Raw genomic sequence first — 14073 nt, forward strand, 5'->3', positions numbered from 1 at the left:
ATTTACTGAGATTAACTTGATTAAGATTATTGAGTTTTCTTATCAGACCATATTCAGCTGGTGCCCAAGTGATGGCGGCAGCACATGTGAGGACTGAGGCTGAGAAACAAGGTTTGTGGGGAGGGTTGGTGTGTTTGTTTGTTTTGTTTCTGTCACACAAAGTTTCAAAGTTTTGACCTCAAACACCTTTCTGTCCTTTATTGAACGCCATAACTCAGGAACAGAAGGGAGATTGTGACCGTATTTCACATTTGCTCAGATGCTGAATTGCTGACTCTCATCTTGGGCGTCCACCTTGAAACTGTGCTGGTTGTTCAGATCTTCTGTGCTGCCGGGTTGAAGATGTGTGTGAAGCCTCCACATTTAATAATTTGTAGCTTCTTTGCAGCAGCATCCATATTGAAGCGCTGTAGTCGACCACAAGCTCATTGGTTCTGCTGATATTGATTTTCAGGTGGTTGTTGTTGTACCATGTGATGAAGCTCTCCATCAGGCCTCTGTAAAAATAGTCTGAGTGAAGACAGCAGGTTGCACTCAATACCTTTTATTCCTTCGAAGTCTTCAAAACATATACGAGTCTGCACAGACATGGATGCAGACAGCTTGTTGCCTGGTTGGTGGAGGCCGACAGCAGTGAGGCTGTGATTCTAGTTGTTGTCATGTTTACTCTCATTTGCCTTCAGGCTCGTGTTGAATGTAACCTTCACTTAGAAAAAAAAAACATCCATTCATCCGTCAAACTGTGCCTGTAGTAGGGAGTAAGAAATAGCTTGTGAAGTGGTAATTAAGAACTTGTAAAAATGCTCTGTCGTGAAATGAAAAGTGGCACGACTGCAAAGGCGACTGGAAACGCAACATCAGTACTTTAAATCAGAAAAGATGACAGCCTATTTCCAAAAACCCCCCAATTTCCTTTTGGATGTACAAAAGCAGAACTCCAGCATGGAAATCAATGTCACTTTCACAGTGACAAAAGAAATACACACTCAGTATTAGGTACACCTGTGCAATCTAATGACAATCAATACAGCAGCTCTGCCTTAAATTCTACCTTTCCTGCATTGATGTTCAGTCTTTGGAGACATTAAAAGGCGTAAATTCAATTATATGCTTGTTCTTGATGCCATACTTAAAGCTGGAGGTTATGCTGAGAGGTGTTCCTAATTTTTTGTCCTCTCTGTTTACACACACGACTGAGAATTAGGAATTTAGAAGATTAGAAACACGTCTGAATATAATCCAGTACAGCACCAGCACTATGACCTCCATGTGAAAACATCATTGATTTTGCTTGTACAGGTGTATTTTTCTGTTTTGTTGTACATCTAAGTGGCCTTCTTTCACACAGAGCGATAAATCAACTTGATTTTCAACATTTTTCATAATCGGTTAACGATTTTGAGTCATTTTTTTAAAGATTCAAGCGTCAAAATGTGAATATTTTCTGGTTTTTGTAGTCTGCCATTGTAAAGTGAGCATCTCTGGGCTTCACTTTGGGCTTTTGGACATTGTAATGGCTAGTTTTCTGACGGCAGACCAAATAATTAATCAAATAATCGAGGAAATGGCGGCCCTGCTTTCACATGCAGCAACCTTTCCAAACTGCCACCCAGCCTGAGCGAAAACAAAACAAGCCTCTCCAAGTTTCTTCCAACTCTTGAGAATAATTTGCCGTCCCATCGCTGGTGCCATCGTGCTCCAATCTTTTGAAGATTGCAGAAAAGCAGATAACACATCACAGTCTCCTAAAATACAAAAGTTTTTGGCAGAACACAAACTGCGCACCTGTGATGTGAACAACAAAACAGCAAATCTTCATTCAAAACTGACAAACAAGCAAAAGCTCCGTTCAAAGTTGAGAAGAGGAAGGATTTGATTGTGTTCCAATAAACATTCAAAAGCCTCATGTTGACTTTAAAAAGTTCATTTGCATCTCGCAGCTTCGCACTGAAACGCCCAGACCTTCAGTCCCTCAGACAACATTCATGGCTTCTATCTGCAATCTCCTCTCAAAATGACAATCACCCTTTTGTTCCGGGAGACTCTGATGGCTCTTCAAAGAAAACTGTTTTGCAACCATCTCATACAGTAAGTCAGGATCAAAAGCTGTTGACTTCTGGTGTTCTTCCATCAGAATTTTAATTGAATCTGAGCTGTCTGACCTCTTTTCATCTGACCTTGACTGCACACATGCTTTTCCATTCGGCTCACGCAGGCGTAGGTAACAATCAGCTGCAAACTGTAAACGCAGACAGATTCTTCCTATGGGAAGAGACGTCTGTTTGAATGTACTCTGACTTCTGTTAAAGGAGGTTTTGATCAGACACACAATCTGAGTTTCTAATTTAAACGACACCCGGGGCTGTTCCTGGTACCTACTGCACCAAGTTCAAGCATTGTTTTATATTTTTCCCTTTAATGAATCTCTGAGGAACAATGCAGTTCGATCAACATCGATGTATTTTTATGGAAAACTGTGGCTGTAATTATTTTTGTTTTGTTTTCTCAAACACTCCAAATAATTACTTTGCTCGCTTGTCATAGCAGTCCAATGATCACTGAATGAACATCACACATTATTAGTAGTACTGTGCACTGTATAGGAGCAGGCATGTACTCATATTGTCCTGTGTATTTTTAGGAATATTAAAGGGGGGTCTTCACTGATTTTAGTTGGTTTACAGATTTTGGGGGGAGCCTTTTAAAGAAAACCTGGGTAAGAAAAGGAAGCTGAAAACCAGCATTGTGATTATCTCTGACTGGGGTTTTAGGTTTTGGCTGTGCCGAACTCGCTTCGCAGTAAACCCTCAGGGGAGTCCATCGGGGGACCTGCAGCTCGTCCCTGCCTCCTCTGCACTATCCAATATGAAAATAAAGGCAATATTGCCCAATCAAATCCCAGAAAAGTAAATCAAATAGATGTTAAATGTTCCAATGTCTACTGCATTATATTAGACAAAATGCCACAAATGCAAAACCAAATGAACATTTTCTCAGTGCAGATGTACAAGGTGTAATATAATAAAACAACACGTTTATATGATCACAGTGCTGATATTGAATTATTGTTCAGCCCTGTCGTTTTCTGATGCTCATTACAGTCTGTACAGCCAGTCTAGAAAAAGTTCCCGTTTGCAACAATACACTTTTGAGTTTTGAGACATTAGTATTTACAACAGCTACTGTCTGCTGAACTCACAGCTGCGTCGGCAGCCAGAAGGCCAGGCTGGCAGCAGCATGCCCATGAGTAATCTGCTTCCAGATGCCTTCAGTGCTGACGTTGAACCCCATGAGGAGAATTCACATCAACTCTGAATCCTCCGTGGAGCTCGCACCGTCCCCCTCGTTCACTCTCCGAATGTCCAAATTGAACCAAACGGCCAACTTTCCGTGTTACTTAAGAGCGCAAGTCTGCTTAAACTTTTCGGCGTTCTGCTGAATATCTGCTCTAACCTTGGCTGATAAAGAGCCTCCTTTCAATAAGAACAACCTACACCTTCTTGGAACATGTCCTTCGACTGTGTTAGCAAGCATTTAATTCAGGTTTCAGTCTTTGCTAACTCTGATGCACTCCTCCTCCGTGCTTTGACGTCTGAAAGATCTGGAGAGCTGGGATGTACACAGAGTCAATATTTATGTAGAGGCTCAGTGCGTCCGGCTGCAGTTGCCTGGCCCTGCTCTGCTCTCCGAGCGCTGTTTACAGTGGCTGGCACTCTGCGGTCCCTGTGCATGCTCACCTGCAACAACTGATTGAACTCTGGACCCTGAAACAGATGGTTTTTCTTCCCCCACTGCCTCTTTTATTATGCTACCCACATTTGCGGTTCAGGGTCAAGGCGGTGGGTGAAACCGGCTGTTTGCGTGCGCAGTCGGCTTAGATGAAACCCCCCCGAGGCAGCGACTGCTGGCTGTTCAATTCAGCTTTGTTCCACCTCTCTCAGAAAGGTGTTTTATGTCAAGGTTTTTCATGCATATTCAGGTAATTAAGTGTGTGAGGAGCAAATCAAGACAAGTTTCCAGTTCATGCTCCCAAATTGCTCGACATCTTCATCTGCCCGGCCTGTTATATTTGCTCTCTGAGAAAAGAGTATTATTGCCTTGCTTCATCGATCAAATCCCTTTGCTACTGCAACCACGGGTCAGAGACTGTCCGTTCCCATAGTGACGTTCAAAACAAGACACTGCCAGCAGCCACGTGGCGTGAAGCTCAGGCTGCATCTAAGGAGAATCACAAATACCAGAGTATTTACAGCTCAGCCTGCAGCCTGAAAGTGACGCTCCCGTCTCTAACATTCAGCTGTGGATGCCTGTTATCTCGTGCTGTGAAATCAGCTGTGCTCTATGGACACTAGAATTATCGAATTCACACGGCTTTCAGAGCTGGACCTCACATCGCAGGTGGATAGTCAGCGTTTCCCCACTGGGATGTGTGCAGTCACACCAGGCTGGAGTTTCAGGCTGTACTGATCAATCTTTGTAAATGTTCTTATGTGAGATGCCTGTTTAACGCAATCAGTATGATGTGTTAAATAGGCATCTCACAGCGTTTGGGATGCACTCTCCAGCCCTCATGGCTGTAAAGCACTGAGGGACGTAGACAGTCATCCATTATTGAATGCAGCTGCTGAGTGGAGGCACTGTTCATGTATATTGGGGTCCAAAAAAAAGTTCACTTCCCAGGATTCTTTTTTTTTTTTACCAAAAACAGACATTTTCATGACCAATTTGATACGTATTATTCAAGCATGGATGACTTTGATCCAAACAGCAGACACAACTAGCTGTGAACGCTGTGGAGTTTTAGCAAACTAACGATAAACGTTTGAGGCTCAAACTGAGCTCGAACGAGAGTCATTATGGGACTTACACCAGATGAATAATAAGGTTGCTCTGCTCTTTCTGTATGTGTGAACACGCTGTAGGTTGGAAACATGGCAGCCACGTCGCCTTCAAGGCCATATAATATGTTGAATTTTGTAAAGCATCTTTCATACAAGAAATGCAAACAAGGAAATCACCAGGACCAAATTCTTCACATGAAAAAAAGAAGAAAAGAAAAGTCACGTAACACAAGATGGAGAATAAAACCCACTGGGTGATAACAGTGAGAAGCAGGATGAGAATAGAAGCATCAAAGGTTTCCACACTCCTCTTATTCCTTTACTACAGTGGCAGGCAGCAATTTCAGACTCAATAGGCGAGAACTCAAAGTATTTCGCCTCACGTGTGCGCGCGCACACACACACACACACACACACACACACACACACACACGCACACACACACACACACACACACACAGTTGTGCGTCCATCATTTCTGACACAGGGACATAGCATGGACTTACTTTCATTTCCTGAAGGCCATAACCATGACCACTTGCCTTAAACTTACATTTACATTGTGGGGATTCGTATTTTGTCCCCATAAGGAAGGAAGTCACAGCTGGTTACAGGCTACTGTATAGTTAAGAGATATGTTTTAAGCTTTTCAAAGAATATTTAGGGAGCAGCTTCCCTGATATCTATAGGTTATGTGTTCCTGACGAAGGCTGCATCCCCGAGTGTCTCTCAGCGGGTTCTGGAAACTTCCAGTGAACCAGCAGATGATGAGCTTGTTGTGGATTTCTGCGCTCGAGTGGCCAAAAAAAAAAAAAAAACTGATTAATTCAGCTTGAATTTATTAAATTGAATAGTTAATGTTACCATTGTGTACTGTCATCCAATGACTATTAAAGTAAAATCCTCGCTCAGAGACTAAGTGAGTGTCACCCTGTATGCAAATGAGCACCACAGCAATCATCAGGTGACATATGCAAACACATGTGCAGTACTTTGAGTTCATTTTGTGGCACACGCGCTTAAAAACAAGCCTGGACAGTGATGAACAAAGACCATGTCACCCTGCTTTTCTTCCTTTTTCACACTCTGGAGATTTCAAACAAAGCGCCGCAGTGAATATAAATATTCTGCTGAAGAGAGTGAATGTAGTTAGAGAAGTCAAGAAAATTGCACCACATCTCATCAACAGGAACACCTGATTAAAGCCTGAGTGGAGGACAGAGGGGAACAGTTTGGACAGAAAAATGAGGTCCCCAAAGAAAAGACACCTTTAAAAATGAATACATCAGATTTTAGTCTCATTGTGAAGCATAACACCCAGTTTTTGGCATGAAAACATCCACTTCACAAATTTCCAAAATGCATTCAAACCCACACGCACATCCTGCGGTTACCCCACGACCACTTCCTCCAACCCCCCTGCTCAGATCATTGCTCCAGAGAGGTGGTGTGGAGAGGGCAATGGGTGGGTGAACACGACATTACTTTGTACTTTACATTTTTGCAGATTTAGGGATATTTCATTTTTGGTTTAGAGGACAGAAAAACTGGATTTTCTCTGGAAAAAGACAGACTGCTGCTGCTGCTGCTGCTGCTGCTGTATTCACTGCTGCTGCAGTGAATACTGTTGACTGGGACCAGAACCAGAATCAGCTTTACACACAGCTGCAGGCACAAAGATGTGACTGCAAGTCAGTTGTTGATTTATGCACGAAAAACCTCATTAGATCCGTAAACTTATGCATGCAAAGTGAATAATGAATGTCTTCAGAGATGAATATTATGACTTACATGAGCAGGCTGGCTGTTCTACTTGTGTTATTATTATTAATAGCAGTCGTAGTAATTATCATATCAACCTCTTGTACATCCATCACATCCATATTGCTGTGAACTTGTGGTCTGCACCCCTCTGCCAGAGAGGCTGGCAGACTTGATGGACTGTGCATTTGGAACGTAATGAAGTCCAGACGTTTGGATTCAGATACTCACCACTGAACATATCATTTATGAGAACAGAGCAAACCCTGACCGAAGGCTTAATGGGAAATAATATATCTGTTTGGTAAAGTGATCCTAAACTGTCGCTTCAAAGCTACATCATATGAACAATGGATTAAACGAGCGTGTGTAATGTGAATGATGATGAACCCATTCAACTCTGTGCAGCATTTTAGCACCTCTCAGCTCATTGTTTTGTTTTTACAACCTTCAGCTTCAGTGTTTGGGTTGACTTTTATCGCTCTCATCAGCCTCTTTTCTGCTGTTTTCAGGAAGAAACGGTGTGATCACCAAACATTTTATCTAGTATTGATATGATAGACTTATGAACAATAGAACCAGTAAACTAAACTCACCAAAATGAACTGATGTTAATTCTTTCTTTCATCAGTAAGATTAGTATCGTCTGTTTCAATGAATTTCACATGCAAGGTGATGATCAGAAGTGAGCAGTGTTTTCTCCAAGTGAGGCAGGTCTGGCTCAGCCTTGGAGGCAGATATTTTGAAGTTTAATCAATAATATTCTTATGGGATCAAATCAGTATTGCACTGCAGATGGGGAATGGTTTCTGTCTGCGAAATCTACATTTTGCTATAGAGAGAGCTTATTTCGCCTTGAAGAGCTGCTCGGAAATTGAGGCGTCTCTTTGTCTTGATCTTAATATGGCAATGGGTGTTCAGGGGATTCCTCAGGAAAGTGACAATGCAAGCGCACGGCTGTCACAAGTTTCACATCGTGAAGGATAAATGAAAGAAAGCAAAATGAGTCTGTAACCATCTGGTGAAGCACACCTGACAAAGCCTGGCTCTCTGTGCAATCATTTGGGAAATGTCCCAACAAAAGACTGAGGGGGTTTTTTTTTCACGCTTTCACACATTTTTCATCCAAATGTGAAATGATCAAGCGCTAATGTCTTGGTGCTGAATTCCAATCCTCATCATGAGACCGTTAATTGATGCATTTTGCTGAATGCAGAGTACCTCTGGAAGGACAGTGAAACGTGAAAAGGAATTCATTGTCAGCCCTCATATACGGGAGGTTGCATAACAAACATTTCCTCTCCTCCTCTGGAACTCAAATAAAACGACCCGTTTCAAGTGCCAAAGGAAGAGCAGCAGATTGTATGTGTGCGTAAACAGACCTTTATTAGGGCTGAGGGTAAACACTGTAACTGTCTTTTTCCTCCTCTGCAGCTCTCATGATGTGATTCACCCTCTTATTACTGCCTGTTCAAGGTTGAAGGCGGACCTCGGCGAAGTTGTATCAAATATTTGTACGAGCAAACAAAGTCGAGCTTGTGCGGCCCCTAACAATAGCAACACACCTACAGAAAGGCTTTGTCCCTCAAGCAACACCTGGCCATGATGGGTCTCCAAGCAACGAGTGTTAGTGCATGAAAGGAGGGAAACAGCGCCCGCTTAATTACGTGCTGGTTGAAATCTGTCTCCTATCCGTTGGGGGAGAAAAAAAACAAGGGAGACTGGTTATAGAGGAAGAGCCTGTGATTTCTGTCCGCATGGGTGTTTTCTTTATTTAGAGCCTGATTTTCTTGTCATTTCGAGCTCTCACTGCTGCTACGTTTTGCATTGTTGGAGGGATGATTAGTGGATTTTTTTAAGGAAACTGCACATGACAAAGGTGTAAGCTGAGAGGAGATAATGAAAATGTAGCAGATGTGATGCAATGAGCAGTTTTTACATGAAGGCCTCTCTGTAACACTGTTCGTATCTTCTAATCTGGTGCTGCTGGCAGATACAGATGCAGTGGTCTTAAGGCTGCTGTTAGGTGTCCTTACTTCATGCCTCTTCAACACCTGATAGCACTCTGCATGTTTGCATCACAGTGGCACTTCTCACAGGAGGTGCATGGGAACATCTCCTGGCAGGATTGATGGGAAAGTAAACATTTACAGACACATGTGCACATGATATTGTAGAATACTTCTTTTTCTTTTCAGAGTGTTAACTCGTGAACTCATCACAATGTAGAAAATTAATATTTATTTTAGGTTAATATGGCTGGATAGGCAAGCAGAGGTTTTAATAATTAGTGGTGCGTTTTACGAGGAAAAAAAAACATAATTAACCAAATCTAAACGAAGCGTTCAATGCATGTGGTAACTGTATTTTCATCTGACTGAGATGCATAGAGCCGTTCTGCTGGCTGAATCCTGTCATATCTGTTGGCTCAGCCTCTGATGTCACTGAGCAGCAGTGCGGGCTTCCAGTGCGCACCTTCGGGGACGCAGCGGTGGCACAGGCAGTGGATTCTCTGCTTGTCCACAACTGCACAGAAACCTTTTGTTTACACCACATTTCCTGCAGCGGGATTCTAATCTGTGGCTGAGCGCCCAGTGAGAAACTCCTCGTCAGTGTTGCTGCATTTGCATGAACTTTTTAGAGGCAGAAAACAGGTACGGTGGTGTTACGCTTCTGTTTTGATGTCCTTGAGCGCGGGCTGTTGCGCTCCGTTTTCTTCCACTTGAGGCATCATCTGTGCTAATAGAGAAATGTGCTGTTCTTGTGTGTTTTTTTTTCCTGCAGTCATCGTAAATCCAGCAGTCCTCGCCGACATCTGTTGAAGTTGAGCGGTCAGTTTACGCCCAGCAGCAGCAGCAGCAGCAACCCGGCCGGTGCAGGCAGCGATCAGCACCATGGAGAGCAGCGTGGTGCACATCTACAAAGAGGACAGGTGTCCCTCGGGACAGCCGGAGGAGTGCATCCCAAACTTCACATGGCAGCCCGCCTTATCGGACGTCTTCAACTACACACCCAACGGCACCTGGGACGCTGAACCCGAGCCCATGTCGCCCATCATCCCCATTATAGTCGCGGTGTACTCCGTGGTGTTTGTGGTGGGCTTGGCGGGGAATTGTTTGGTGATGTATGTCATCATTAGGTGAGTTTTCATCTTTGAAATATGTCAGCTTTGTCAAAAACACAATGCAGGTTCGAGTGAAATCGCGTGCGCACCTGCAGGCATGTGGCTCGTGAAGCGATGGGAAATTCAGAGCCTTGTTAATCTTTGAACATAAATTAACAGCAGTGAAAATGCTGTAACTGATCAGCACAGAGCCATAAACGGAGATCATGAGACTGAAAATACAAGTGTAATTAAATATGTTTGCATGTGTAGTTCTTAGAGGTTTTTTTCCACCTCTGTGTTGTTGCACGTGTTTAAAGGTGTTTTTCTTTAATTGGAAAGCTGAATCCATCCAGCCTCAGCCATTTTTTCCTCACCGGTGACGACTGTGCGTTATAGATTGTAACAAGGTTTGTAGAGATTATAATGTCAGTTTTTCCTCTCCACGCTCATCCGTTCATATGATGTTCCTTTTAAAGCCTCATGATGGCCCCTTCGTTTTGAATCTTGGATGTGAGATCAGCCTTGATAGGCGGCATTTTAAAGCCTTAAGAGATGAGAGTGGAAAAAGCAGTCTCTCCCTGTGGTTCCCTGTGTTTGTACACAGTATTTTGGCTGAAGTTAATCTGTTTAGAGCTGATCGCCTTGGTGACAAATCCTCATCTGAAAAGTGATTTCATTAATCTTGTTCTTCTTTGAGAGGATTTAAACAACAAAAAAGTGAGACAACTGACAAAGAAATGCATTCAAGCTCTTCATGTTTCCATGTTTCCGCCCTCCGCAATAGATACACCAAGATGAAAACAGCCACCAACATCTACATCTTCAACCTGGCCGTGGCCGACGCCCTGGTCACCACCACCATGCCCTTCCAGAGCACCGACTACCTGCTCAGCTCCTGGCCGTTCGGCGAGGTGGCGTGCAAAGTCTTCATCTCCATCGATTACTACAACATGTTCACCAGCATCTTCACGTTGACCATGATGAGCGTGGACCGTTACGTGGCCGTGTGCCATCCCATCAAGGCCCTGGATTTCCGCACCCCCGTCAAGGCCAAGATCATCAACGTGATCATCTGGGTGCTGTCGTCTGCTGCTGGGATCCCTGCCATGATACTTGGCAGCACGAAGACCAATAATGGTAGCTTGACCTTGCATGTAATCACACTGCTTTGTGCTTGTATGATTCCACCTTTGATGTTTAACAGTGGTTGCAAGTCTGTCTTTCTGCTCTGTTTGTCTGGTTTATTCCACCTTTGTCTCTGCAACAGAGACAAAATACCATCTATCAGCTGCACATGAACTCATACAATTTCAAACTTGAAGCATCATTGCAGCCTAACATCCTCGCCTTGAATTATCTCAATTGGCTGCAGGAAGCATCCTTCACATTCATTATAGCTACTTGACCAGATGAAGCTATGACAGGTATAATGGGTCCTCTTTGAGAATGAGAAAAGCTTGAAAGATTTACTGCTGCTGCTGCTGCTGCTGCTGTGTCAAACATTTTTCACTCCTGAGTTAAATATGACTGTTCTCTGTATTTGGTCAAATCAGTTCACTCTGTTTTAACAGGGACTACAGAATGTGCCCTACAATTCCCTGAACCCTACATTTATTGGGACACCCTGATGAAGATCTGCGTCTTCATCTTCGCCTTTGTGGCACCCGTCATCATCATCACCGTCTGCTACACGCTGATGGTCATGCGGCTGAAGAGCGTGCGCCTGCTGTCGGGCTCACGCGAGAAGGACCGCAACCTCCGCCGGATCACCCGCCTGGTGCTGGTGGTGGTCGCCGTCTTCGTGGTGTGTTGGACGCCCATCCACATCTTCATCTTAGTCAAAGCGCTGTCAGGCAACGTGCCCGAGACCACCGCCGTCATGGCCGCCTACTTCTTCTGCGTGGCGCTGGGCTACACCAACAGCAGCCTCAACCCCATCCTCTACGCCTTCCTGGACGAGAACTTCAAGAGGTGCTTCAGGGACTTTTGCTGCCCTGGAGCCCAAGGACACGGAGACTGTCAAGGGGTGAGCCGGGTGAGGAGCACCCTGCGGGACCACTCCTGTCCCACAGAAGCCCGGGGAGATATGAGGCAGGCCAGACCCGTATGACTAGCCATGGACATGTCCTCCATGCCTTATCAGGGCTGGGAGGACTCCAACGACCTGGGACTGACTCAAATCACCACTGCCATCTGAGGGAAAGGCTAAAGAGAGCGATTGTTATTTATCCAACATGGTGGTCAGAGAACTCAAAAGCATGTTCACCTACAGGACAATGTGGTGATATTCTACATTTTTCTTATTGTCAACAAATCCCATCAAATGACCAAAACCATCAAAGGGTTGATCCTACAAACTGGTTCTGCCTGTGGAGCCAAATCCTGGTCACGGTTATTCTCTCATTGTTTGTGTATCAATCCGCCGCTGAAAATAGTCCCCACTAAATACACGATTTCCTCTGGTTAGAGTAATATTTGCAGAAGTCTACAATGTCCCGCTTCAATTACTTCAAATAAAAATGAAACTGCATATATTATTTGGGACTTTTAGACAAATCAAAAAGAACTGAGTGACAGACAAGTTGATTGTTGTTCTTGGTCTTTGTGGATCCGTTGATTTAGAAAAATAGAGAATAACACCAGGCTTGTCCTTTAAGATGATGTTTAGATCAAAAGCCTATGAGACAGTGATTCTTTCAAAGATGCCTCCAGGATCACAGCCCAGCCAGATGCTAAATCATTGTAGAGTATTAATGTATAAAATCCCTTCTGAAGTATTGATGTATTAAGACTATTACGATATTATTTTCCACACTGCTGACATCAAAAGATCACGAAAGATGTCCATACAAGACAAACCAAAAGTATTTTATTATGCAGCTTATCATATTTTGTTTATCTGACCTGTAAATTGTCCTATAGGGTCTCACATAGAAGTGATTAATGAAGTTCTCACACATGTCTAAAGATCAACGCTGTTTTGTGCACAGAATGGAAATAACTAATTGCACCTGATTATTTTGGGGGGGCTAAACCACATTATGAGCTTTGATTTAAACTCTGTTTCGTGTGAATAGCAGTTTGGTGCTTTGCTGTATTGTAAATGTGTGAATAGTCTATATCTTTGAAGAGTCTCACTTTAGCTGTGAACCCATGTAGAATATTGAATAGCCTCTCAGGGATCATCCTCCATAATTCACCACAACAAGATACTGAATCAAAGTGTTTTCTCCTTGACACGACGGTTGACATTCAGCGTCGGCATATCAGCGACTACATTTCTTTAAAGCCAACCTTTGTGCTGTAAGACACTATTTTTATCTGACGCCGCTCCACACCTCTGAACATTTAGAGCTGCTGACGCTACGTTGAATATTGTACATAGTGCTGTCAGCCTGGTGTGCTCTCACCTTGTCAGAGATAGTGGTACATGAGGAACCTGGGCAGAGGGCTCCAACAGCTGGAGTGACAATAGCATACTGTATTTACAATAGGGCTTTTTGTGGTTAGTGCAATTTAATATTCATACTGTAAACCCCTGCTCAGTGTGTTATCTTTAGCTTGATAACTATGCATATTTGAGTTTATCATCATGAAAATTAAGTTGAGTGATTTGCTGTGTTTGGTTTCCTTATTGTGGCTCAATAAGGCTTGTGAGGGTTTTTCTTGATGCCGAGAGCAAACCATGCCTATATTTATCTGTCTAAATGATGATGATACAGTGGTGATAGCAGAAAATGTGTTTTGTGCCTTGTTTTGTGTGCCTTATCTTTAGCTATTCTGCTTGCTGTAAGAAACCAACAATTAGCCACATCCATTTTTGTGGTGATTTTCTTTTAAGTGAATATGAAAGTATATCCTGATATAAGCTTGCTGGGTAAAAATGTAAGTCTCACTGAGTGCATTCCACTGTTAGCTTGGTTACAGTTTAACTACTCCTTTAATGCTGTAACTTACTCTTTAGACATGATTGTATTCATAAACAAATGATCCAGGTGTGAGTGCCATATGTGTATAACGTGCTGCTGCATCGTATCACTGTATCTTGTGGGTCTTTTAAGCTTTGAATGTCAAAACATGCTTCATACATGTGCAACTAAGTCACAATAAAGGTGTAAAATGTGAGATGTGCTTCATTTTCAAGAAAACACTAGACAAAAGGGGTTTCGTTTCTGTCCTCAATGATATCCAGGTGGGTTTGACAAAGACAAAATGTGGATCAGCGTCACAGAACAGCCAATGATTCAGGGCTTCTTTCAGTCTTATATTAATGCTATTCAACTCAGACACAAAGTTAGTGTTTCCATGGTGAGCGCACTGACTGAAAAGCAAAAATCCAATGCTTGTTGTATAATTATGAGCCGT

General features: G+C 43.2%; 1 protein-coding gene across 1 annotated transcript; it reads left to right on the forward strand.

Annotated features, from left to right (window-relative positions):
- Positions 1-9045: 9045 nt before the first annotated feature.
- Positions 9046-13832, forward strand: oprk1 (opioid receptor, kappa 1). The gene is made up of 4 exons (XM_076745051.1): positions 9046-9256; positions 9387-9741; positions 10493-10845; positions 11280-13832. Exons 2-4 carry the CDS (start codon positions 9497-9499, stop codon positions 11816-11818), a joined length of 1137 nt encoding a protein of 378 aa, XP_076601166.1. The 5' UTR covers positions 9046-9256; positions 9387-9496; the 3' UTR covers positions 11819-13832.
- The last annotated feature ends 241 nt before the right edge of the window (positions 13833-14073 follow it).

This window comes from Chaetodon auriga, chromosome 12 (genome assembly GCF_051107435.1).
Source record: "Chaetodon auriga isolate fChaAug3 chromosome 12, fChaAug3.hap1, whole genome shotgun sequence".
Lineage (NCBI taxonomy): Eukaryota > Metazoa > Chordata > Actinopteri > Chaetodontiformes > Chaetodontidae > Chaetodon > Chaetodon auriga.

What these genes read in the sequence shown, in the direction of transcription:
- oprk1 (XM_076745051.1), top strand. Translation starts at nt 9,497, where the DNA reads ATGGAGAGCAGCGTGGTGCACATCTACAAAGAGGACAGGTGTCCCTCG. An exon ending in GTGATGTATGTCATCATTAG is followed by an intron (nt 9,742 to 10,492) that starts GTGAGTTTTCAT and finishes CCTCCGCAATAG; the next exon opens with ATACACCAAGATGAAAACAG. An exon ending in CAGCACGAAGACCAATAATG is followed by an intron (nt 10,846 to 11,279) that starts GTAGCTTGACCT and finishes CTGTTTTAACAG; the next exon opens with GGACTACAGAATGTGCCCTA.